The sequence below is a fragment of the Protopterus annectens genome, chromosome 1.part1 (genome assembly GCF_019279795.1).
Source record: "Protopterus annectens isolate FY-2018-M chromosome 1.part1, PAN1.0, whole genome shotgun sequence".
Taxonomy (NCBI): domain Eukaryota; kingdom Metazoa; phylum Chordata; order Ceratodontiformes; family Protopteridae; genus Protopterus; species Protopterus annectens.
Genome location: NC_056726.1, coordinates 129,926,743 through 129,954,174, shown reverse-complemented (window position 1 = coordinate 129,954,174; position 27,432 = coordinate 129,926,743). Strand labels below are relative to the sequence as shown.

The window sequence follows — 27,432 nt, the reverse complement described above, 5'->3', positions numbered from 1 at the left end:
TTTTCTGCTTGGAACCAAGCACAAGCAACAGACACAGCAAAGCCCAATATTCCTCAGATTTTACAATATTTGACTGAGATGCTTGACAAGGGTCTGTCTTTTTTTTCTTCAATAAAAAACCTATGCAGCCAACATCCACAGTCACTGGAACACCAGCTGCCTCTGATCCCCTTCTTAAGGAAGGAATTTTTATGGTGGGCAGAAGCTTGTACCCGGAACAGGGGGCTACCCTTCATCACCAGTCCCCAAGACCAGACCATCACCACTGATGCCTCAGACACAGCCTGGGGGGGGGCTCATCTAGGAGACATGTGCACTCAGGGCACCTGGGATCAGGGAGACTTTGCCCTCCACATCAACACGAAGGAATTGCTGGCAGTACACAGACCAATGATAACATTCAAGAGTCACCTCAGACCAGGAGTCCTCCTGATCAAGACAGACAACAGCACAGTCATGTGATACATCAACAAACATGGGGAATACACTCATGCCCCTTGTGCTGCCTAGCTATGCTTATCTGGCAGACTGCTTCAGTGATGGGTCTGCATCTGATAGCCCAGTACATTCCAAGGGAACGCAACACCCTGGCAGACCACCTCAGCAGGAGTGTCCTGAACCCACATGAGTGGCAGCTACATAAGGACACCTTCCTCTACATCATACGCCTCTGGGGATTACCTGAGATAGACCTCTTTACTATAATTCAAAGCAGGCAGCTAAACAGGTTCTGCTCCAGGGAATTGCATCCACAAGCATGGAAGTTGGATGCTCTCTCCTTTCACTGGAGCAGTATATTTGTGTATGCTTTCCCTCCCTTACCACTGATTCCCAGGGTACTTCTAAAGATCAGGGAGGAAGGACCAAGGGCTATCCTAATTGCCCCAAACTGGCCTAGACAGCATGGTACCCCTTACTCTTCAGCCTAACCAAGGATTTACCCATCAACCTGCCTCTCACAGAAAAGCTGCTAACCCAAGAATAAGAGTCAGTACTGTACCCAAATGTTCACACACTCCCCAAAGGTGGATAACTGGCCATTATTGAGCAAACAGGCCATGGATATCATTAAAGAGGCTACCTAGAGGAGCTTGTACAAAAGAAATCATCTTACTCCTCTATCAAAATCCATGCCTTCGCAATCTCTGCTCATTCTCCAACAGAGCAACCTCTATTCTCCCATCCCCTGTTAAAACAATTCCTTAGAGGCGTATCACACATTAGACCACCTAGGAGGCCACCCACCCCAGCATGGGATTTGAACTTTGTCCTTGAGAAATTGACCTTGCCCCCTTTTGAACCAGCTGCCTCAGCAGAATTTAAGCACCTCTCTTGGAAGACTGCCTTCCTGCTGGCCATAGGCTCAGCCAGAAGAGTTTCTAAACTACAGGTTGTCATGGCCATTGAACCTTTCATTATTTTCTATCCAGACAGCGTACCTCTTAGGACAAACCCCTCCTTTATGCCTAAGGTGATATCTGACGTGACTCTTAATCAGGCCATCCGTCTCCCTACCTTCTTTCCAAGCCTACAAAATAGGGGGGAAAGAATTCTCCATACTTTAGATGAGCTCAGGTAGCTTAGATGTTACTTAGACAGAACCAAGTCTATCAGAAAGACTGACCAACTGCTGGTCTGCTTCGCCTCTGGGGCAGAGGGGAAAGCTATATCCAAATAGACCATTTCCAAATGGATATCACCCTGCATCCATTTCTGCTACACCTTTCATGGAAAGATACCATCCAAATCAGTCAGAACCCATTCTACCAGGGCAGCATCAACTTCCACTGCCTTCTTCAGAGGCGTCTCTACCAGGGACATTTTAGAAGCTGCCACTTGGACATCTGTCCACACCTTCTCAAAACACTACCAGCTGGCTACTTTCTCCAAATCCAGGGCAGGCTTTGCTTCAGCAGTCCTGCAGCACATTGTGGCTTCCATTTAAAAGCAATACAAGCCTATTCTCCAGCTCCTTCACTGCATTCCTACCGCCCTACCGTTCAGCTTTGAGAATCTTCCCACAAGTGATGACTGCAACAGAGAAACAAGAAGAAGAAAGAGTATATTCACTGTTGCAGTCCTGATGTTCCTCGTGTTTCACTGTTGCAGTCATCACATTTGGGTTATCTGCTTGCAGTAGCCCTTAGTCGGCCTGATTATCAAAGTCTTGGGTCCTGTGTCGGTTGCTGTCTCATCTTCCATGACGTCAGGTAGTCAGGGGTATAAAGCATGCAGCCAACACCATTGCATCAGTCTTTCTTGCCGTGCAGTGCCCGAAGCAGAAGCAGTTAGCAAGTACTGGTAGGCTGACTCCTGAAATTTTCATTTTCGAGTTTCAGACCCGAAGTCTTCAACTAAAGCTAAGTACCCCGTTGTGTAAACTTTTTCTTGCTCTAACCCGATGTCAGTAAAAGTCCATAGTTGTATTTCTTGTGGAAAGCAAATACCTCAAAGATTTTCATTGGTACTGTATTCCTTGCCTAGGTCCTGACCATGACATACCTCGCTGTCAGTTTTGTGCCTTATTTAAACAATGTACTATTCGTCATCAGTATATTTACGCTTCTAAATATTTTGGTACTCTGTTCAATTATGCAGATATGTCTTCGGTAAGCAACCAGACTACTGACATTCCGAAAAAACGCAAAGATAAAGACAGAGACAGGCCACCTAAGTCCAAAGCTGACGACGATGCTTCTCCTAAGCTAGTCGCCAGTTCACTGGTACTCAGTGAGGCGCTTTCACAGCCCCTGATACCCGCTACTTCAGATTCGCAGGCCTCTACTGAGAACCATTCGAAGTCCGGTATGTTGCGAGATGCTTCAACTGTGGAACCTGCGGATGTCTCTACCTTGGATGGGTCCGGAGCCACTGTGCAGGCACCGGCTTCTGAGGGTGTATTCAGACCTACTGACTTGCATATTAAACCGACGCCATCGTCTTCTTCAAGGCCTAAAACTCCAACCATGTCTAGAAAACCGACGCCCAGACCGCATGGTCAGGTCTCTATGCCTAAAAAACAAATAAGAATGTCTGAAGACCTTATTACTTTAATCAGGGAAAGCCAGCCTTCCCCCTCTAACAGACCTAGGACTGAATTTGCTTATTATACTTATGATCAGGATTCTGAAATTTCTGTTTCCTCTTATGACCAGGATTTACCCTTATCTACCTATGAAGATTCTGATGCAAAGGACTCTATTCCCTCTTCTTCCCCTCCAGAGGATTTCTCTTTTGGTGAAACTTTGCGTATTCTTAGGGGGCATTTTCGCTGGGAAAGCCAGGATTACTCTGATTCTAAAAAGAGGCTTAGGGATTTCTTACTCCTGCCTTTAGCTATCCCCCCTGTACTGGACGTTGATGATGCCTTTTCGGAATCTAGCTTGGCCCCTGACGCTTCACCTCCTGCTCCCAGAAAACCTGATGGATATTACAGGGTTCCTGACTCTCACAAGTTCCTTTTTAAAAATCCTACTGCGGATCCTGAGACCATTTCACAGGGACCCAAGGGCATTAAAGCTACTACTGCCAAAAATCCTACCCCCTCTGATAGAGATTCCAGGGCGCTGGATAGATGGGGTAAGAAGGTATACACTTCTGCAACCTTGGCCATTAGGGCCTTAAACTGCTAGTTTCATATGTTAAAGTGTCAGCTGGATATTATTGGATTGCTTAAAGAGAAAATTATGTTGATTCTTGGCTGTGCTGAAAATAAGGATTTACAGGATTTAATGCATTCTGCTGAACAAGTTGAAAAACATACTTTGCAATGTGGTTTTGATTCACTAGAGGCATCTTGCACTGCTGCTGTCAATGGGTCTGTACTTAGAAGGCATGCTTGGCTTAAGGAGCAATCTTTGCCAGATCATGTTAAAGCTAAATTGCTGGATGCTCCCTTAAATCAGGACCGTCTGTTTGGCAACAAAGCAGAAGAAGTACTTAAAAAGATGGAGGAAAAAGCTAAATCTATGCAAACTGTTAAAGATTTCCTACAGGTACAGCCTCCAAGATTTAGTAGGCATTGGCCCTCTAAGAATTGGTCCTTTCCTGCCTCTTCAAGGCCTTCTCAATCCAAACCCAGAACCAGCAGAACACCCAGGCTTCAGTCCCAAGGTATGCACGGACTAAGCAGTGGGGGGCTCCCACTTCCAAATCAGGGAGTAGTAAGAGTCTTCCTTATGGTAAACTGTCTCAATGACTTAACTTTAAAACTTCCAAGCCCTTCTCAACTGACTTCTCCTTTAGGGGGAAAGTTTGCTCTGCAGACAAAAAAACTGGGAACTAATTACCTAGGACAAATGGGTTTTAAATATAGTTTCCCAAGGATACAGATTTCACTTCCACACGTTACCAACCCCAAACAGTTGGCCAGATCTACCCCCAAATCAGTGGGCAGAGGCTCAAAAGCAAGTACTGTCTCTCTTAAGCATAAGGGCTATTCAAACTGTACCAGAAGACGAAAAGGGACAAGGTTTCTATTCAAGACTTTTCCTGGTACCCAGAAAAGACAACTCATGGCATCCTGTCCTGGACCTTTCTATCCTAAACACACCAGTTGCTTCCTATGCTAGGCAAGGATGCCTGGTTGGTAACATTGGATTTAAAGGAAGCCTACCTGCACATCCCAATCAGGGAATCTTGCAGAAGATACCCACACTTCAAAGCAGGCTACATGCACTATCAGTTCTCCGCACTGCCCTTTGGCTTGTGTACTGCGCCCAGGGTATTCACAAAGTGCCTAGCTCCTGTCATTGCATTTTGCAGGCAAAGAAATATACAAATATACCCATACCTGGACGATTGTCTAATTTAGGCAGAAAGATGAATGAAACAAAATCCACGTCAGCAGAACCAGCAGCAAAAAATCCAATATTAAGTGTTTTATTAACATCTTTTCGTTCAAGAAAACTGAACTTCTTCAGACAAACATCAAAAGGTAACAAATGTAAAAAAAACCTCCTTAAATACACAATTAACAACACATGGTACATTTGAATGGACCAACCAACTGGTTAAAACTCGCTGACATCAATATGTGGGGAAAAGCTGATCTCAAAGCTTCTTAAAGAGCTACTACATACAAAAGTCAGATCTGTACAGATTGTGTTTTGAAATCAAACAACTAACCAAAATGAAATAAAAAATTATCAATAAAAATGTGTCTAAACATAAAAAGTTTAAAACCAAGAAAAACAAAACATAATAAATGGAACCAATTTAATAACTTGAAATAAAAAGTAAAACATAAAAAATAGTGAGTCATAAATGGAAAATAAAAATAAAAAGTAAAAAATAATGAAATTACCTCTGCATACTTCTGAGTTTCAAAATGCAAGCTAAACTTACTCTGTCATTAAGACCAGGAGGTCTGTATGAACAGAGTTTCAGCTGCCAGATCACTTCTAGGCACTCTAATAATAGTTGAAAAGGACCCCCCCTGATGTCAAAGGGAACCTGTCCTAACACCCTAAAAGTAAAACTGTGCTGAGGGTGGTCATTAACATGTTTCGCCAAAGCGTTTTCACACTTATTTTTCTTAATACAATATAAATGCTCATAGATTCTTTCGTTAAAACCTCTGTCAGTCTTGCCCACATAAAACGATGGGCAAGACTGGCAGCAAGCTAAATAAACAACCGATCGAGATTTACAGTTGAATCTACCAACAGTGGAAAAAGAAGACCCAGCAATTTTAAATCTCGAACCAGTGGCAATGTGCCTGCACATGTTGCAACTCTCACATTTGAAAGTGCCCTCTACTCTGACACGAGTGTCCTTTTTTGTTTCTAATATCCGTTTGAGGTTATCACCCCTCCTGTATATAAAACTAGGCAAAGTACCAAACCTGGCTTGTAAGGCATCGTCACAACAGAAAATACTCCAGTTCTTGACAAACACCTCCTTAATTAAGTGGGTCTCAGGACTATAATTAGTGATGAAAGAAATAGAAGTGTGTACTTTCTTGTTGTCTACAAAGACTTCAGGCATAACTGGAGGTGAATGTTCTAATGGACAACTTGTGGACAAACTGCTTTGTAAAATAGGTTTATAAATACCCCCATACCTTTTAGTCTGGACCTCAGTAACCAGGTCATGAATAAACTTGTCTGGGTAACTTCTGTGTAGAAACAATCCCTTAATAAACTCACATTCTTCTAAAAAGGGTTCATCGTCTGTTACCATTTGATCAGCACGAACAAGTTGCCCCTTGACTACCCCTCTTTTTTGGTGCCCAGGGTGGGCACTAGTAAAATGTAACATGGTGTTAGAATAGGAACTCTTATGAAATATGTTGGCCTTAAAGCTACCAGCAGAAATGTCTTTGTATAAGGCTACATCCAGATAAGAAATTCTAGAAACAGACTCTACAAATGTAAAATTCAAAAAAGACGTGCTGGAATTGAGATGGTCCATGAAAGTCCCCACATCATTAGTTGAACCTTCTGTCAATATAAAGATGTCCAAAAATCTGGTATAAAAATCGATTTTGAACTGACCGTTACGATTACCAAAGATATATCTGTGTTCCCATCCAGCCGTTACGATGTTGGCAAAACTGGCCCCTACTGGTGAGCCCATGACTACACTAGTCTTCTGTAAATATATCTCTCCCCCAAATGTTACAGTGTTGGACTTCAAGATGACATCTAACAATTCCTGCACCAATCTGATTTCTACACTGCTAGCATTATGATGCAATAAACGGTCAGTGACCCAGTCGATCCCTGTAGCATGAGGGATAGACGTATAAAGGTCTTTTACGTCTATTGTCAAAAATCTGTGACCTCTCTTGAATTCTAAAGTACCCATGGCTTTTAAAAAAGCCCAAGAGTCTTTACAGATGTGCGTTTCCTTTTCAACGTATTTTTTCAGTATATTATCCACGTATTTGGCTATCGGGTAAGTGATTGAACCCCTAGCATTAACCAGTAGCCTCATGGGAGGGTTGTACACATCTTTATGAATCTTGGATAATCCGAAAACTGTTGGAATCTTGGGAAACGAAACAGTCAAATATTTAAACACATCTTGTTCTATAACATTTTCTAAAAACAAATCATTCAAGAAAACATGGATGCACCTATACGCTGCATTCAATTCGTTAATGCTAGATGGTGTATAAGCATCCTGCAATAACATGTGGGTAAGGCAGTTTTCATAATGACAAGTGTCCATTAGTACTAAACCACCCCCCTTGTCAGGTTTAAGAATCCTGACAGGTAAACTTTTTAAATTGTCCAACAAGTCAACTTCGTCATCAGTCAAGTTTTTGTTTGGAAGTGTCCTACAACAGTTGACTAAGTTTATAATTTCAGTTTCACACAAATGTTCAAATAAAAAAGTAAAGGGTGGATAGGGGGGTTAAATGTACTTGGAACTCTCAAAGTTTTTTTTTGTCTAAAACAGTATTACCAAAAATTAACAATAAATTCAACTTACGTATAAACAACTTTAAATCAAGCAATGTGTGTGCTAGATTAAAATGTCTCCATGGAACAAAAGTGAGACCTTTTGAAAATAAATCAGACATCTCCACAGTGATTGTAAAACTCGAGTAGATGTAAACAAAAAAGTCTCCAAAACTGTTACTAATGATGTCAGGTTTTGTCCTTCTCATTACTTCTGAAAAGGCTTCTTGCTGTTGTTCCTGTGGTAGCTCCTCATGTTGTAAAATCTCTGATGGTTCTGTCCCCGGTTCGAGGAAAAAGATGGTGTAGAACGAGAAACCTCCTCATCCCTGCCACCATCAGTCACAAAATTTTCTGTAGGAACCAACATCCTCCACATCCTCTCCAGTGGCTGGCCTACTAGGTCTACCTGTCTGCCTCATAACCCCATGAGTCAGGTTAACAGGAGCACCTAGACTGTCGCCAACACTCTGAGAATGTTGGGGGGGGATATGCAGTTTGTTTATTATATGCATCTATGTCTCTATTCAGTTTTTTCATTTTCACCTCCATATTATGAGATATCTGTTGGTCTCTGGTCGAAAAAATTTGTTTATACTCATAATTATACCTGTTAAAATCTACATGTGACAATATTGGTATCCAAAATTTCAATTTCAGCACTCAACTGGTCTATAAATTTCTGATAAAATTTGGCCATTAAGTCCATTAACTCATGTCCATGTCTCTCGAACAAACAAATCAGCTCACTGTGGAACTCTGAACCAGCTGTCACTGTCAGTCCAGTGGGGTACTGCCAAGAGCGCAAGCCCTTTGGCACAACCCCCACTTTTTTACATTCATTAAAATAAGAAATCTCTAACTGAAGCTTCTTTACCTTTAAAGATTTGTAGTCCAAGGTCTTCAGAAAGTCCACTAAAGGAGCTTCTGATGTCTCTGTGTCAGTAGACACAAACCCGTTCCTGTTCTCAAAAACTGGGAGTTGCTCATTCAACCAAGATGTAACATTCAGTGAGTCTCCAGTTCGGCTCAGAGATGAACTGGTCCTGGGACGTTCACCGGTAGGTCTAGGATGTACAGGAACCCTTGAAACAGTTGAGGTGGAACTTCCACTGTCCTCATGGTCATTCGACCCATCACTGGTGTCAGCTGTCGCCTCAGAAGCCAAACCAACTCCAAGAATGTCTTCCTCCAAATTGTCAGCATTTCCCTTGACTGCTACCACCCCATCCAAATGTTGGGAAAGCACATCCATCCTTTCATTAAGTTTTTTGACCATATTAGTAAAAGAAACCAGTGCAGAATTGTCCAAACAAGCACCTTCTTCCAATTCCATAAATGCTAGTTGAATGCTGCCGGTTGAAGCTTCTGTTGCTTCAGTTATCTTAGTTTGTTTCAACTTCTGTTGCTTCAGTTAATTTAGGCAGAAAGCCAGGACATACTTTTGAATCATCTGGCATTTGTACAAAAGGTGCTAACTTGTCTGGGGTACACCATAAACGAAAAGAAATCACATCTTGTACCCTGTCAACAAATTATATTCCTGGGAGCAAGCTTGGACACATCTTCCCAGATGGCTTTCCTCTCGTCAGAGAAACAAATTAATTTGACTGCTTACTTAAAACTAATGGCCACAAAAACCCTGCTATCTCGAAAGCAAATATTGCAAGCCTTGGGGTTCATGGCCTCCTGCATTCTCCTAATTCTATATGCAAGACTGCATATGAGGAAACTACAATGGTATCTAAAAAGCCTATGGTGTCAACATTCTCAGGATTTACAAGCAATGATTCCTGTCATACCTTGCCTACAGTTAGAGTTTCTTTGGTGGGCAGAGGCCTGCCACCAAAACAAGGGACTACCATTCACTCTACTCCCTGCCGCTCAAACCCTAACGACAGATGCATCAGATTATGCATGGGGGGCTCACCTGGCAGGGAAGTGCATTCAGGGCAAATGGACCCCCAGTCAAATGCACCTGCATATCAATCAAAAAGAAAGATTAGCTGTACGGAATGCTCTGACAGCCTTCAAGGACCACATTCTTCCAGGACAATTAATGGTAAGGACGGACAAACACCACTGTTATGTGGTACATAAATAAGCCGGGGGGGGAGCCATTCATACCCCCTCTGCAGACTAGCCATAGCTCTGTGGAACACAGCCTTGAGCTACCAAGTGCATCTACAGGCTCAATTCCTGCCAGGAAAGCTAAATACACTGGCAGACGAACTAAGCAGAAATCTCATGGACCCACATGAGTGGAAACTGGAACCAAAGATTTTCAACATGTTGATAAACAAATGGGGAAGCCCAGATATAAACCTGTTTGCCTCCCCCCAGAACTACCAATTGGACAAATTCTGCACAAGGACTCCCCACAAACAAGCTTGGAAAGTGGATGCCCTGTCCTTCAACTGGAAAAATCTATCAGTTTATGCCTCTCCTCCTTTGCCTTTCCTCTCCAAAGTACTACTAAAGATCAAACAGGACAAACCAGGGACGATACTGATTGCACCAAACTGGCCATGCCAACACTGGTACCCCCTCTTGCACAGTGTGTCACTGCCGGCACCATGGCACCTGCCTTAGACCCCTACCTTGCTGTCCCAGCAGGAGGGCCAGATTCTGCATCCTCAGCTTCAAACCCTGAACTTGGCAGCCTGGCTAATTGCTTGACCTCTCCATTACCATCTCTCAGTAAACAAGTGTTGGCTGTCATTTTGGAGGCAAGGAGGCGTAGTACTAGAAAATCTTATGCTGAAAAATGGAAAAGATTCTGTTCCGGGAACCAAACTCAAGGGATGGGCACATCAGCATCCAATTTACCTCAGATTCTTCAATACTTAACTGAGAGGCCTCACAGGGGCCTTTCTTTTTCCTCCATCAAAATTCATGCCTCATCCATTTCAGTTCATTACAACACAGAACCACACCTCTTCTCTTATCCACTGCTCAAGCAGTTCCGCAGAGAGGCCAAAAACTTAAGACCACCCAGGAGAGCTCCAACTCCAGCCTGGGACCTTAACTTTGTATTGGAAAAACTCACTCTACCTCATTTTGATCCAGCTACAAGTGCAGAGTTAAAAATCCTTTCTTGGAAAACAGCCTTCCTTTCTTGGAAAACAGCCTTCCTTTTAGCAATCACTTCAGCAAGAAGGGTATCTGAATTACAGGCCCTTATGGCAGTGGAGCCTTTCATCATCTTTCATGCGGACAGGGTGTCCCTCAGGACCCAACCCCTCCTTGATGCCCAAGGTAGTATCCAGTGTGGCTCTTAATCAGTCCATTCATTTGCCAACCTTCTTTTCTAATCCACAGAACAAAGGGGAACGGATACTGCACTCCTTAGATGTGCACAGACGACTTAGATTTTACTTGGACAGGACTAAACCTCAAAGGAAATCTGAACAACTGCTGGTGGCATTTGCTGCAGGGGAAGAGGGGAAGGCCATTTCAGAGCAAACCATTTCTAAATGGATAGGCCATTGCATTCATTTCTGCTATAAGCACCATGGAAAACCTATCCCACAGGGGATAAGATCGCACTCAACCAGGGCTGCATCTACCTGTATAGCCTTTCTCAGAGGTGCCCCTACCAGGGGCATCCTAGAAGCTGCTACCTGTAGTTCTGGACATACTTTCACCAAGAATTACCATTTGCCAATTTTCTCTATATCCAGAGCTGGTTTTGCCACTGCAGTCTTGCAGGGACTTATAGCTGGTCCTAATGCTATCTAAATTCCTCCTCCCATCCTTAGCTTTGGGAATCTACCCAAATGTGATGACTGCAACAGTGAAACACGAAGAACATTGTACAGTTGTGTACACTTACCATAAATGTAGATGTTCGAGTGTATTCACTGTTGCAGTCCTGGTTATCCTCCCTCCAGCCCCCTGACTTCTTTTAGCTATATCTCTATTCTCCTTTACTATGCTTAAAAGCCTTTTGGTGTATTTGCTTTTTTGTTGGAGGTATAACCTTGCATATTTATATTTAACTGCTTCCCATTGGGAGGCACCTGACATCTGGGGCAAGAAAAACTGATGTAATGGCATCGGCTGCATGCTTTATACACCTGACTACCTGATGTCATGGAAGATGAGACAGCAACCGATGCAGGACCCAAGACATTGATAATCAGGCCGACTGAGGGCTACTGCAAGCAGATAACCCAAATGTGATGACTGCAAAATTGAATACACTGGAACATCTACATTTATGGTAAGTGTACATAGCTGTACTTTTCCCTTCCACCTTTCCCCCTTTCTCTTTTCCATCTATCTTATGACCTTACCCAGTTTGGCCTTCTTCAGGCCTTCTTGGTAGTGGTGGGGGGCAAGAAAAACTAATGTAATGGCGTTGGCTGCCTCTCTTTATAGCAAAGATGACCTGACTTCAGTCTCGGGCGACCTGCAGCCGACGCAGGAGGGAAATCCTTTACTCTGGTATTCGGGCCGGCCGAGGGCTACCCAGCAGGGATAAACCCACAAGTGATGACTGCAACAGTGAATACACTTAAACCTCTACATTTATGTTAAGTGTACACAACTGTACTTTCTAACTGGCGGTCCCAGTCAGCTCTAAATATAATGGAAGATTTTAAAACAAAACCACCCTAGTGGTTCCCCAACATAAATAAATTAAACTGTTAGTTAAAAAAATTCTCAAAAGACAATCGTATCAAGTATAACATCTTAAAATTTACTAAGAACTTGAAAAAATAGTATTAGGTCTGCTAAAACAGGCCATGAGCCTAGATTTGGCATCTGAAGCAAAGGACAGTTACATATCCTTCCTTAACTACATTATGCAATTAAGTAACCCCCAACGTTGCTCTGAACTTTTTCATAATGGCACCACCTGCTCTAATCTAATACATTTTGCCAACATGCCAGCAAACAAATTCAGTGCAAGTTTTTACTCCAGAGATGGCTATCGATAACCCACCTGTCCCCGAATATCTCAGATCCCCATCATCGCTAAATAAATTGTTCTGAAGGTGCTCTTCAAGATTAAAAACAGTTTGCATGTCAGGGTGCTGAAGGATCTCTCATAAGCTAATGTTGGCGTGAAATGGGTCCTAGATCCCCTAGCCTAGTTTCAGGTAATGTAATTAATTTGATGGGTATCGCCCCTTTTCAGCCTTTAGTTTGGTACATTAAGTGCTGTTACTTCTAGTATACCTCCATGCAGGCCTTTAAGTCTTACTGTATTTATCGCATGCACGTATGTTGATGACCGTTCAAATATTCATTGGGTTTATTTTATTTTAGTCTTGCATGTAGATGGGGATTGGACCTTGGACGTCTTCCTGTAGGAAGCTTTTATTCTACATGATGAAGTGGCAAGGTGGATGTTTTAAGCGACACCTGTGATGGCCTGTAGAAGGTTTCAGGCTAGTGTGTACATTCATATACTAAGCAGGGTCACTGTCAGTCAGTGTCCTTTTTGAGCAGTGTCTGAACTTCCTTAGGAAGCTGTTTCTCTTTTAGACTGAAACAGGTGCATGGTTTTGCTTTCAGCAGTTTTAAGCCCTTTGGAAGGAGTAGTTGCAGAACAAAATTGTGCATAATTTGAGGTGAACCCCATTGAATTTAGTTTCTTACTGGAGCACGGCCTTACCCAAGTTTTATACTCTTTACATGTTGGATATAGTCTTTGTATAAAAGACAGAGAAAACAGATCTTTACTAGATGGGATATTATCGATGTCTTTTTACATTTCTCTGCTGTCTAGTGTTGGGAGGTCAGCTATGGAATCTGTTATAATTATTTGCTGTTTGTCACAGCACAGCAGTGTAGCTTAATGTTTTGGGTGGCCTTCCCAGCAAAATGGTAACTGAGTCATCGTTGCATCCATTTTGATGGATAGTCCCACCTGGGATTTGTGAGTTGGGAAGAAGCTTGACATTGTCATTAGATCTAGAGCTTTAGTAGGGCATCATTGTTTTTGGGTGCATTTTCCAAATCCAGACGCCCAGGAGGATTAGCTAAGGGTTCTGTATTTTCAGATAAAAATGATTTGGAACTTAACTTAATGGTACATCTGCTTGCTCTGCTTGGAGAAGTCAGCCTTTATAAACCAACCCTCAGTCCATCTCTATTTGAGGAGAGGAAGCCTTATTTGTAATCTCTCTCTGTCTTGCTTTTGCAAGGCCAGAAAATGAGTGAGAGATGTTAAGTATTATAATAAGAGAACGTGTTTATCTGGAAAGTTTTGGTTGTCAAGCTGAACATGACATGGATGCCAAATCCTAACAATTAATGTACATTGAATTCTTCATACAGATCTAGCATTACAGTAAGTACATAGCTTTAGTATATGTAGTTACCATAATGATAGATTTAAAGGAGCTGGTCCATCCATAGTAAGATGCCCATCTTTTGTGCAGCAGGTCTAGAGACATAAGTATTTTTCCACTTCACATGGCTTGCAGCAGATCTGTAGAATAATGGCAGTGTGGTGCATTGTGGAATATGGGGAAGGACCCAAGGTATCCTGGGATGTATTTACATGCTATGCTGTCATAATATCTGCTTATCTTAGCCCTGCTGTTATTTAAGATGGCGCTGCTGTTCCAGTTATGTCTTTATAGTAAGTATGTAACTTTCATTTATGGAAAGAACTTCTTGCATCTATACTTTCTGCATCTCTGTTGAAAGAAACATAATGTATTTTCTGTTTCATATATGTTTAGAATGGCCAGAGTTTCCTGGTATTGGATGAACAGAGGTTTTCCAAAGAGATTTTACCAAAATATTTCAAGCACAACAACATGGCAAGTTTTGTCCGACAACTTAATATGTGTAAGTATATTTTATAACTGAAAACAGTTTGACTACCATTTTGTTACTTTTTCAAACAGTGGTTTTGAATTGTGTTTTGTAAATTCCCACACCGTTTATTTTAAATGTTATTTATTTGAAAAAAAATGTTATACATTAACAAGATGGTCGGTTGATAAACATGCTTTGTAAAAGTTTTTGCTGGAATTTGTGTTTTACTTGAAAAGATGTTTTACTTTTAATGAAACATCTGGTTACTTGACAACTAAACTGTTTGATTTTACAGATTCCTTGCTAGAAGTCTGACTTCTGGTCACTAGGCAACATCAGTAAGACTTGGCACAGATAGATTTGCAGAAAGCAAGAGTTTTTCAGCAATCTTGATACCAAAGAAGGATTTGTGTTCACCTGGCCGGTAGGCAGTGATTTTGCACTTTTGGTGTGGCTTAGGTTCATAGGTTCATACTAGGCTATCTGCCCTAGGGCATTTATAAGCCTAGCCAGAGTGTGTGTGGCTTTCACCACCCCTTAGGATGAGAATACTATACCCAAGAGTTTGTTTCAGCAATCTTGATACCAAAGAAGGATTTGTGTTCACCTGGCCGGTAGGCAGTGACTTTGCACTTTTGGTGTGGCTTAGGTTCATAGGTTCATACTAGGCTATCTGCCCTAGGGCATTTATAAGCCTAGCCAGAGTGTGTGTGGCTTTCACCACCCCTTAGGATGAGAATACTATACCCATTAGTTTGCTGTGCCTCTGTCCAGCAGTGACACAGAGATGATTCCCAGGGGTCTTTAAAAATGATACGTGCTGCAGTGGGACTCGAACCTGGAATGTTGGTTCATTAGGCAGATGCTCTAACCACTACACTATTGCTGTGTTAGAATAAAGTAAAGCAAGTTGCCCAGTTTAAAAAAGGTAAATAAGTAAAAATTGAAGTTCTGCGGTAAAGCTCTTGTGGGTAAGGAACTAGAGATTTGTCACTTATGGCCACCTTCTTTCAAAGAAATTATGAAACGCCTTCATAAATATAGTAAGGATTTATACAAATCCTGTTCTGTTGTGTTCATGTTTGCTGGAATAGCCCATCCATCTGCAGTAACTTAGTTCCATGACTTGAACTGTCATCATGTTAGTTTGCCAAAAAGTAAATGATTCCTCCGTCTGTCCTGCTCTGCTTTTCAGTCAAACAGGATAAAGCTTGCATACGCCTTTCAGCTTTCATTCATTTGTTGCTTTCATAGATCTTTCTTTGCGGAGAACTTGACTTCTTTGTGTCAGTTAGTGGATCGGTCTGTCTTGTGTAACTTAAGTCTCACATTGCAGTGTTTCTAGCACACTTTCATATGTACCCATTACAAAAAAACATTACCCTGTGACGTTTTCTGTTCTTGATGCTTCCAAAGTATAAGCTGTTTGATTTTTTTTTTCTTTTTTCTGTTTCCTAGGTAGTCTTGTAATTTCAACCTGAAGTTTCTCTTGATGAGTGTTACTGAATAGTACAGCAGGGGGACAAGGGCTGTTCTCAGAAGGCAAATCCCAGTACACTAAGTAGATGTTCAGGCTTTCATTTGTCTATACCACTGCCTCTTCTAAAGACGCAGAGAGAGAGGATGTTCGTGTTTCACTGTTGCAGTCATTACTCTTGGGTTATCCTGCTGGCAGGCTACCCTCAGTCGGCCAGAATTCCAAAGTCTAGGTCCGGCATCGGTTGCTGTCGCCTCTTCCCTGACGTCAGTGCGCCAGGGGTATAAAAGATGCAGCTGACGCCATTTTCTTCAGTCTTTCCTGCCGCGCGGTGCCCGAAGCAAAAGCAGTTTGCAAGTGCCGGTCGGCCGACTCCTGAGATTTTCAAATCCAAATTTCAGAACCGAAGTCTTCAGTAAAGCGAAGTACCCCGTTGGGGAAAATTATTTCTTGCTCCAGACCGATGTCAGAAAAATTATTGTATTTCTTGTAGGAAGCAAATACCTCATAAGGATTTTCACTCTTACTGTATTCCTTGCCTAGGCCCTGATTGCAACGTTGCTAGCTGTCGGTTTTGTGCTAGAGTTAAACAACGCACTATTAAGTGTCAGTGCGATTTTGCATTTCATTACTTTGGCCGAAGATTTAATTATATAATGCCGTCGGAACAGCTGACGACCGGAGTTTACAAAAAACGCAAGGACAAGGAAAAGGATAGGCATCCGAGGTCCAAAACCGACGACGAGGCCTCTGCTAGGCCAGTCACCGGTTCTCAGTGAGGCGCTTTCACAGCCCGTGGCGCCTGCTACCTCAGAGCCACAGGCCGCTTCTGACTCCCACGTGGAGCCGACTGGGCCTCTGGATACTCAAGGTATTGGACACTCAGAAATCATTCCCTCAGATGGGTCCGGAGCCGCTGAGCAGGCATCGGCTTCTGAGGGTGTCTTCAGACCTACACAACTATATGTTAAGTCATCTTCAGCTTCAAAGACTAAAGCAGCTCTAAAGACAAAGAAACAAGTACAGCATTCTCCTACTCAGACTTCCATGCCTAAAACTCAGATGCTCAAAATGGCTAAAGACCTAATTACTTTGATCAGGGGTTCCCATCCCCCTCCTGATAAGAGGCCTAGGCAAGAGACAGAGTATGATTCTTCTGATCAGGTATCTATTTCCTCTGATTCCCCTTCTGAACAGGATTATTCCATGCCTCCCTATGAGGATTCTGATGCTGAAGAATCCATTCCTTCAGCCTCTCCTCCTGAAGGTTATTCTTTTGGGGAAACAACGCATACCATGAGGGAGCATTTCCACTGGGAGAGCCAAGATTATTCTGAATCTAAGAAAAGGCTCAGAAACTTTCTGATGCTTCCTCAGCACAGACCCCTTGCTATTCCACCTGTTCTAGACATTGTAGATGATGTGTTTTCAGAGTCCGGCCTGTCCCCAGACTCTTTACCCCCTGCACCTGCTAAGCCAGACAGATACTACAGGGTCTTGGATTCTCATAAATTCCTATATAAAAACCCCACTGCTGACCCAGAAACTGTATCTCAGGGTCCCAAAGGGATTAAAGCTTCCACTGCAAGAAACCCTGTCCCTTCTGATAGGGATTCTAGGGCTCTAGACAGATGGGGGAAAAAGTTTACACTTCTGCTACCTTGGCTGTAAGGGCTTTAAATTGTCAGTTTCATATGCTTAAATATCAGCAATATTTAATGTCACTACTTAAACAGAAATTGTTGACAAATACTGAATATTCAGAGAACAAGGAAATGCAGGATTTATTGCATGCAGCTGAACAAGTGAGAAAGCATACTTTGCAATGTGGTTATAATTCACTGGAGGCCTCTTGCAGGGCCGCTGTTACAGGTTCTGTTATTAGAAGGCATGCTTGGTTAAAGGAACAGAATCTGCCTGATCATGTTAAAACAAAATTATTAAATGCTCCATTACAGCATGATACTTTGTTTGGTACTAAAGCAGAAGAGGTGTTGAAAAAAATGGAGGATAAAGCAAAATCCATGCAGACAGTCAAGGATTTCTTACAGGTACAGCCACCCAGATTTAGCAGGAAATGGCCTTCTAAAAATTGGTCCTTTCCAGTGTCAGACAGACTACAAAGAAGCCGATACAGCCGAGGCAGATCTCAGCCCCAAGGCTCATACAGGCCTAAACAATGGGGTGCTCCTACCTCCAAAAGCGGAGAAGACAAATCACAACCTTACAGGAAACAGTCCCAATGACTTTCCTCTGCCAGATCCAAGCACTTTTCTTTTGGCAGTCCCCTTAGGGGGGAAACTAGCACTTTTTGCATCAAATTGGAAAATGGTTACCCAAGACAAATGGGTCCTGAACATAGTGTCCTAAGGCTACAGGTTCCATTTTCACACCCTACCAAGGTCAAAAGGTATGCCAGACCTGCCACACAATCAATGGGCAGAGGCACAAAAACAAATTACAGCCCTCATGGACAAATGAGGGCCATTCAACAAGTACCACAACAGGAGCAGGGGGAAGGATTTTACTCCAGACTTTTCCTAGTGCCCAGAAAGGACAAAACCTGGAGACCAATACTGGACCTGTCTATTCTAAATATGTTTCTGGAAGTTCCAAAATTCAAGATGTTGACTCTACAGCAGCTACTGCCCATGCTGGGCAAGAAGGCTTGGCTCGTAACTTTGGACCTAAAAGAGGCATACCTGCATGTCACAATCAGACAATCTTGCAGAAGATACCTCAGATTCATAGCTGGTTTAATGCACTACCAATTCTCTGCACTGCCCTTTGGCTATTCTACTGCGCCCAGGGTATTCACAAAATGCCTGGCACCAGTAATTGCGTTTTCCAGACAAAGAGGAATTCAAATATATCCCTACTTGGACGACTGCCTAATTCAAGCAGAGAACAAAGACATTCTTCTAAAGCATATGGCGTTTGTAAAAAGATTACTAATTGGCCTAGGGTACACAAGCTTAAATACAACTGCCCAGATGGCTTATCTCACACCAGACAAACAAAAGCAACTGACTTCTTACTTCAAGAAATTGGCAACAAAAACCCACTTATCTGCAAGGAAAATCCTGCAGGCCTTGGGTTTCATGGCATCCTGCATTCTACTAATTTCATATGCTAGATTGCATATGAGGAAACTACAATGGTATCTAAAAAGTGTTTGGACTCAGCATTACCACTGCCTGGAGACAGTAAGTGCACTCATTCCCTGCCTGCAACAGGAGTTTTGATGGTGTGTAGAGGCCTGTCACCACAACAAGGGTCTGCCATTCAGTTTACCCACAGCCAGACAGACACTAACAACGGATGCATCAGATTATGCCTGGGGGGCCCATATGGCAGGAAAATGTAACTCATTCTAAGCCTTTTGGTTTAAACACTTGGGCTTCGGACCAGTTGTTTTGCACTGAGAGGGTTTGTGGTCTGCACTGTTGTGGCAGAACAGGTAGCTTACATCCTTCTAGGTTGAGAACTGCTGATTGAGGGCTCAGTGTCTGTTATTCTAAAAGTGTATTAATTCTGGTTTAAGCACTTGGGCTTTCAAGCCAGTTACTTTACATTAAGAGGGTTCGTGGTCTGCACTCTTGTGGGAGGAGAGGCTGGACTCTGCCCTTCTGAGCTGGGAATTTCTGGTTAAAGGCTTATAGTGCATGCATATCTGAACTGTTTCTTACTGAAGTTGGTGCGCCTCGTTTGCTGTGGCATAGACTGGATTCGGGCCTGCTGGATCTAGCTTTGTTTGTGTAACTTGAGCACTAATCCAGACATTCTCTAAAGTATTCAATGGTATTTATTACTGCTTGGTTGTAACTTGATTAAAGTGTAGCTATCATTCAAGTCTTTTGGATTAAGCACTTGGGCTTCAGACCAGTTGTTTTACATTAGGAAGGTTTGTGGCAAGCACTGTGGTGGCAGGACAGGTAGCTTTCATCCTTCTAAGTTGGGAACTGCTGATTGAGAGCCCAGTGTCCAAGTGTATTAGTTCTGGTTTAGGCACTTGGGCTTCAGGCCAGTTATTTTACATTAAGAAGGTTTGTGGTCTGCACTCTTGTGGGAGAAGAGGCTGGACTCTGCCCTTCTGAGCTGGGAATTTCTGGTTAAAGGTTTATAGTGCCTGAATATTTGAACTGTATCTTACTGAAATTGATTCACCTTGTTTGCTCTAGCATAGACTAGATCCAGGCCTGCTGAATCTAACTTTGTTTATATGCTTGTTGTTTGTTTGCTTGTTATTTCCTGGAAGCTAATTCCACCTAATACAACTTCTCAGTGCTTCTGTGGATCACTAGTGATATCTGCATTGCTTACTGTACTTATTTCCTTGTTTCACTTGAAAGAAAGTTACTGTTTGTCGTTTTTGCATTTAGTTACTTGTAACACATTGCACTCAAGTTACCTGGCACTTGCTCACTAAAGCAATTATATAAGTCAGCACTAAAATTAAAAGCACTACACCCTCACTCCCCACTGGCCCTTGTTTTCAATTAAGGAATTCCCACTATTATTCTAGCATGTCCAAAGGTCAGTTGTCAATCTTCTCTCCGGTCCAGCTGGTGAATCTGGGAATCTTGAGGCAATGTTATAACTGCCTCATGTACACAGACAACCCTCTCCTCCTCCCACATAACACAAATACTTGCGAGAGATGCAGCTATTTAGCCAAACTGGAGGCTGAGCTCTCTCAACTCAGGACTGGCAAGACCAGACAGGAGGAGAAGGCAACTACACACACCACAAAACCAGCCTCACATAATGCTACCACTCCACTGAATCAAACACATAAACACACAAAGACATACTCGGAGGCTCTGAGTAAAATTTACCTAAACAGCAGAGGCCTCCAAAGCAGACACCCAAACAACTGCTACCTCAAGACACCCCACAAGCAACACATAAACCACAAAAGCAGTGTGCAAAGCAGTCACAGCCCTTAAGGCCAAATACAACACCAAACATACTTGTCATAGGTGACTCCATAGTCAGACACACTGGCGTCCCACTCACCAGGCTGAACAAGGAGAGGGTCACAGTAAGCTGCCTATCGGGCTAGAATCCGCCACATAACACAAGCACTCGGGTCACTCCACGGCAAATACAAATATGACACAGTCATTGTCCATGCTGGTGTGAGCGACCTGAGGCGTACCTCCCTGGACTACATGAAAAGAGACATAGAGGAGCTCTCTGATTATGTAGCCCAGGCAGGTATGACCCTAACCCTGAGCAGTATCCTTCCTTCACCAAGAATGATGCCACAATATAGAGACAAGATGATCAGCTTTAACAATTGGCTTAATGTCTGGTGTCATTCAAAGGGGATCCAGTGTCTGTCTGCCTGGGATGACATGCTTGACAAGCCACACTGCTTCGCAAGGGCGGCTTGCACCTGTCACCCTGGGATTCGGATATTGGCTAAGGCTCTTGCCACCCCATAGTGCCTTTTTAGGCAAGGCTCAAATTCTAAACCTACCACCCTAGAAAACAAAATGGGAAGAAACTGAGGGTAATGCTGCTCAATGCCAGAAGTCTAAATCTCAAAATGCACTTTCGAGGCCCTTCTCAGTATGGAGAACATCAATGTCTGTGCTGTAACTGAAACCTGGCTCAAGGCTCCTGAGAGCACCCGGCACTATTAGGTTTTACCTCATATCATGCGTTCCGGCCCCAAAACCGGACCACACCACAAAAGGAGGGGTGTATCCATATTCATAAAGGATACCCACACCTCCAGGTTGGTGGCAACGCCGCTAAGCTTGAAACCATCCAGGTGCAACTAACCATAGGCAAAACTGCTCTACAAATTGTAGCATGCTACAGGCCACCCTCTCAAACTCAGGAACTCCACACAGCCTTCCTGAAGACACTGGAAGGTATAAATGTATCTCCAAACACCATCATATTGGGTGACTTCAACTACCCGAATATAGACTGGGAACATTACTCAAGCCCTAACTTTCTAGCCCAACGGTTCCTGGAGTTCATAAATTCAAATGCCATGGAACAGCTAGTCACTGTTCCCACGAGAGGAGAAAATATACTAGATCTCATTGTCACAAACATGGGGACAAAATGCTCCACACGGAGTATATCCCTCATTGGTGAGATCTGATCATAAACTAATCTCACTGGAAATCCACATCCGCCCCACCCCAAACAAAAAGACCATAGTGAAGAACTTCTCTAAAGCAAACTTCACACTACTCAAGACTGGTGTGGTATCCTTCAAGGCCCCTGAGCCAGTGGAAACCACAACCCAAGCTGCGGAAGCCCTTACAAATGCCTTCTATGAACACCTCCAGGACTGCATGGATCAGGCAATCCCAAATAAAACCAAGACTCTTTCCACAAAGGGCAAGCGTCCAGTCTGGTGGACCCCAGCCATTAACAAACTTTACAATAAGAGGAGAAAGCTATTACATGATAGAACAAAATCCATAAAGGGAAGTCACCCCTGATCATTATTAGTAAAAAATCGAGCACTCATAAAATCAACTAAGGCCAATTTTGAGAGAAAACTTCCCATGGATTCAAAGGACAATCATAAGGCCTTTTTCAGCTATGTTAGGACCCTGGGTGGAAACTCCCAGAAATGCTCAGAAATAGACCAAAATGATACAAAAATCACTGAACCCACAGAAATTGCCAACATACTGGCAAACAGGTTCAGTGCAAACTTCACACCACTTTCTCCCCGTAAAGGAGAGATAACTATCCCAGCCAGTGTAGCCTCCCGGACATCTCAAATGCGCAGGTGAAAGCTGCTCTCTCTAAAGCTAAAAACACAGCATCAATGGGACCGGATGGTGTCCCGGCTGTGTGCTACACGAGCTAAATGAGGAATTAAACCCACATAAGGCAGCTGTTTAATCTCAGCCTTACCACAGGATACGTGCCCAAGGAGTGGCGTCGGCAACTGTTGTCCCACTCCACAAAGGCGGCGCCTCTCGGACCCTGGTAATTACCGCCCCATAAGCTTAACAAGTCTAGTCTGCAAAGCTATGGAGGATCATAATGGAGCTCATAAACAAAGATATAGGGGACTTGCAGACATTGGACCCGACCCAGTTTGGCTTTGTCAAGGGAAGATCATGCCTTTTGAACTTGGTGACTTCTTGAAACAGTCACCAAGGCCATTGATGAGGAAAGGCAGTCCATACAGCCTACCTTGACCTTGCAAAGGCTTTCGACACAATACCCCACTCGGGTATTGTAGAAAAACTTACCAGCTTAAATGTAAACCCATATGTCACAAGATGGGTTGCAAACTGGCTTAAGGACAGAACCCACAGGGTTAGAGTTGCTGGCTGTGTCAGACTCCAAGCCGGTCACAAGTGGTGTCCCACAGGGCTCGGTCCTTGGCCCCTATTGTTTGGCATCTACTTCTCAGAAGTACAGGCCAACATAGGAGGACTTTGGTTGACAAAGTTTGCAGGCGACTGCAAACTGGGCGCCATAGTGGAAAGTGCATCGAACACGGATATCCTTCAGAAGGGACTCACGGAAACAGATAGCTGGTGCCAGAGCCATGGCCTGAAGTTAAACGCCAAAAATGTATAGTCATACCCTTGGGAAAAACAAGGTAACCCCAAGCTACCATATAGGTGGCAATCCACTAAGCACAGAAGAGGTTATCAGGGACCTGGGGACCCAGGTTGACAGTGGCCTTTCTTTTGACACTCACACTGCTAAAGTGGTTAGAAAGACCTTCTACATTGCCCACCTGATCATGAAGGGATTCACATCCAGATCTAGTGAGGTTATTGTTCCCCTGTACTCTTCACTTATCAGACCAATGATCGAGTACAATGCCCCATTCGGGATGTATCTCACCCGACATCTGCAGCAATTGGAGAGACCCCAAAAGTTCCTCACCAAAAGGATAAAGGGACTCCAAAATCTGTCATATGCTGCCAGATTGAAGAAACTCCAGCTCTATTCAGTCGCATACCGTCTGCTCAGAGGTGACATGTGCCTGACATACAAGGCCATGTCCAACCCGGAATTAATGGACATGCTCCACCTCAAAAATCCAAATCCACCAAAACCACTAGAGCAAGCGACTTAAACCTTAGCACGGATATAAATAGGACGTGCTGGAGGGATAGATTTATCACTCAGAGACTCCCTATGCTGTGGAATAAAATCCCGGTCCATGTGAGGCAGAGCACCTCGCTGACTCTGTTCAAGAGAAATCTAGACCTGTGGATGGGAGATCGTAGGTTTGCAGGAATCATCTCTGTGTCACTGCTAGACAGAGGCACAACAAACTAATGGGCACAGTATTTTTTCATATAAGGGGTGGCGTAAGCCACAAAAATTTGGGCTAGGCTTATAAATGCCTTAGGGCAGATAGCCTAGTATAAACCTATGAACCTATGAACCTATGTATTCAGGGCACATGGCCTGCAAACCAGATGCATCTTCACATCAAAAAGAGATGCTAGCTGTTCAGAATGCCCTGACAGCTTTCAAGGACCTGCTTCATCCAGTACAGCTACTGATAAAGACAGACAATACTATGGTCATGTGGTACATAAACAAGCAGGGAGGTACACATTCCTACCCCCTCTGCAGACAATCAATGACCTTATGGGACACAGCATTGACTTATCAAGTTCACCTGCAAGCACAATTCCTGCCAGGAAAAACAAATACTCTGGCAGACGAACTAAGCAGAAACCTCATGGATCCCCACGAATGGAAACTGGCTCCACAAGTCTTCATTATGATAACAAGGAAATGGGGATGCCCAGACATAGATCTATTTGCCTCCCCTCACAACTGCCAATTGCAGACATTTTTCACAAGGATTTATCACAAGCAAGCATGGAAAGTGGACGCCCTATCCTTCAGCTAGAAAATTCTAACTGTATATGCCTTTCCTCCACTGCCTCTCCTTCCCAGGGTACTCCTAAAGGTCAGACAAGAGAAGCCAAAAATGATACTGATTGCGCCAGACTGGCCATGCCAGCACTGGTACCCAATCCTAAAGAGCTTGTCTCAAGGTCCAGCATGGATATTGCCTCAAACTTCTCACTTGCTGACCCAACAAAACAATTGGATTCTGCACAGCCAACTCAGGACCTTAAATCTGGCAGCATGGCGGATAATGTAGCCATTCAGAACACTCCTCTTTCAAAAGCTGTTATGGATGTTATCTTGGAGGTCCAGTACTAGAAAATCTTATGCAGAAAAACGGAAGAGATTCTGTGCTTGGAACCAGGAACAAGGCATTGACACGTGTGTACCAAATATCCCTCAGAATTTACAATACCTAACTGAGATGCTGAACAAAGGTCTTTCTTTCTCATCAATTAAGATTCATGCCTTTGCCATTTCAGCCCAGTACAATACGGAGCCACCTATCTTTTCTCATCCTTTAATAAGGCAGTACCTCAGAGGGGCCAAAAACATTAGGCCTCCAAGGAGAGCACAAATTCCGGCCTGGGACCTCAATTATGTTTTGGAAAAACTCACACTGCCTCCTTTCGAGCCAGCCTCAACAGCGGATATAAAATTCTTATCCTGGAAAACAGCTCTACTCCTAGCAATAACCTCTGCAAGACGAGTCTCAGAGTTACAAGCACTCATGGCTGTGGAACCTTTTATCATTTTTCATCCAGACAGGGTTTCACTGAGGACAAACTCAACATTTATGCCTAAGGTGGTGTCCAGTGTGGCCCTCAACCAAACCATTCACTTGCCTACCTTTTATCCAAATCCACAGAACAAGGGTGAGAAAATTCTGCATTCTTTGGACATACACAAGCAGTTGCGCTTCTACCTGGACAGAACTAAAGCTTTCAGAAAGACTGAGCAACTTTTAGTGTCATATGCTGCAGGATCACAAGGAAAGGCTATCTCAAAACAGACTATTTCTAAATGGATAGGCCATTGCATCCATTTCTGCTATTTTCAGCATGGCAAATCAGTGCCTAAGGGCATTAGGCCTCATTCTACCAGAGCAGCAGCCACTTCAGCAGCCTTCCTCAGAGGAGTACCAACCAAAGATATCTTAGAGGCTGCAACTTGGGAGTTCAGTGCACACTTTCACAAAGCACTACCACTTACCTCTTTACTCTAAATCCAGAGCAGGCTTTGCCACTGCAGTTCTGTAGGGCCTCATAGGCTCTCCTAATCCTATTTAGCGCAGCCACCCATCCTCAGCTTTGGGATTCAACCCAGGAGTAATGACTGCAACAGTGAAACACGATGAACGTAGTACAGTTGTGTACCTACCATAAATGTAGATATTCGAGTGTATTCACTGTTGCAGTCCAGGTTACTCACCCACCACCCCCCTTTTCTTTGCTGGGGCGTATCTGTACTTCTCTATCCTGTACAACCTATGTGGTGTATTTGCTTGTAGATGAAGGAAATGTTATTTTTGTGCATGCATATTTATTGGCATATTTTTTCAGCCTACCAATTTGGGGTCACCTGACATCTGGGGCAAGAAAAACTGAAGAAAATGGCGTCGGCTGCATCTTTTATACCCCTGGCACACTGACATCAGGGTAGAGGCGACAGTAACTGACGCCGGACCTAGACTTTGGAATTCTGGCCGACTGAGGGTAGCCTGCCAGCAGGATAACCCAAGAGTAATGACTGCAACAGTGAATACACTCGAACAGCTACATTTATGGTAGGTACACAACTGTACTTTTCTTTTTCATTCTGTCTTACTTTTAAACATATTTGATATTGTGAGCATCATCTCTGTCACCAGTAGGATTAAGATGGGCAGAACTTGGTCTGGTGCCTAAAACTTTCCCTGACTACCATAGACTCTACCCCCTTACCCACAATGCTATGCATCTAGATCTCTCTAACCAAATGTTAGTTGATTGTAGTATGAAACAGCCTCAGACAATTTTAGTTACTTAAACTTTCTAATGCATGCCATCTGCTAGTTTCTGTCAGGTTTGATTCTGTTTGGCATTCCTACTTTGATTGTGAATCAGCTCCATTTGTGATGCCTTTTGTTCAGTTAGTTGTCCACTGCTTAGTTATGCTGTCCTCCTTTAATCAGTGTTGATTCCATTTTGTTCTTACCATGGCAGTTTTTCCTTTCTTTCGTCGTGAATAAAAATTGTAACTTTCAAAAAAGTGTAAATGTGGGGCAGAATACCCACCCACCCATGATAGGCACAGCAAACTCCATATTCCAAAAGTCTTACTCTGGTATAAGCCTGTCCTGATTCCAAAAGACTTTGTGTAAGGCTTGTCTGTAAGCAAACTTACACTGGGGACCAGATTCCAGAATATTAGCTCTCTGAATAAGTTGCTTACTTGCCTTGGTGCTTTCACTAACAACTGTAAAACATCCTTCACAAATGATGCCTTTGACAAGTCATCCTTGTTTTGCCCATCTGTGAAAGAGAAGATCCAGAAAAATGAGCAAGACTGTAGGATTATGTTTTTGTTGTCTGAGTCTAGTTTAAGGCCCCCAATAGTCTTATAAGAGGAACAAGAAAGGTCCCTGTTCACTTTGGTTCTCTAGGTTTAGGAATAGGTTTGACTTGCCTTCTGACAGGGGTGGCTGTGGCAAAGGTGAATGCTTTAAGCAACACAGACCCGGAGAAGGAGGACAGCAGAATCAGGGACATTTTGGGCCCATCTCTGACAGAGGACCCCAGAATCTCTGAAGGCCTACCTGACCACCACTCTAGATGCAGTCAGGGGATGTTTCTCCCTGTATCCTGGCTCTAGGCTTGCCATTACATGAGGCAATTCTGTAAGAGGGATAGT

At 43.3% G+C, this 27,432-nt stretch overlaps 1 protein-coding gene across 2 annotated transcripts in view; it reads left to right on the top strand.

The window, feature by feature from the left end:
* The window catches only part of HSF2 (heat shock transcription factor 2), a 912,698-nt gene that overhangs the window by 108,609 nt on the left and 776,657 nt on the right, over positions 1-27,432 (top strand). For both annotated transcript variants that reach the window (XM_044073756.1, XM_044073761.1), the window contains exon 2: positions 14,111-14,219. In XM_044073756.1, coding sequence (XP_043929691.1) covers positions 14,111-14,219 — 109 coding nt within the window. The remainder of the gene's footprint in view (positions 1-14,110; positions 14,220-27,432) is intronic.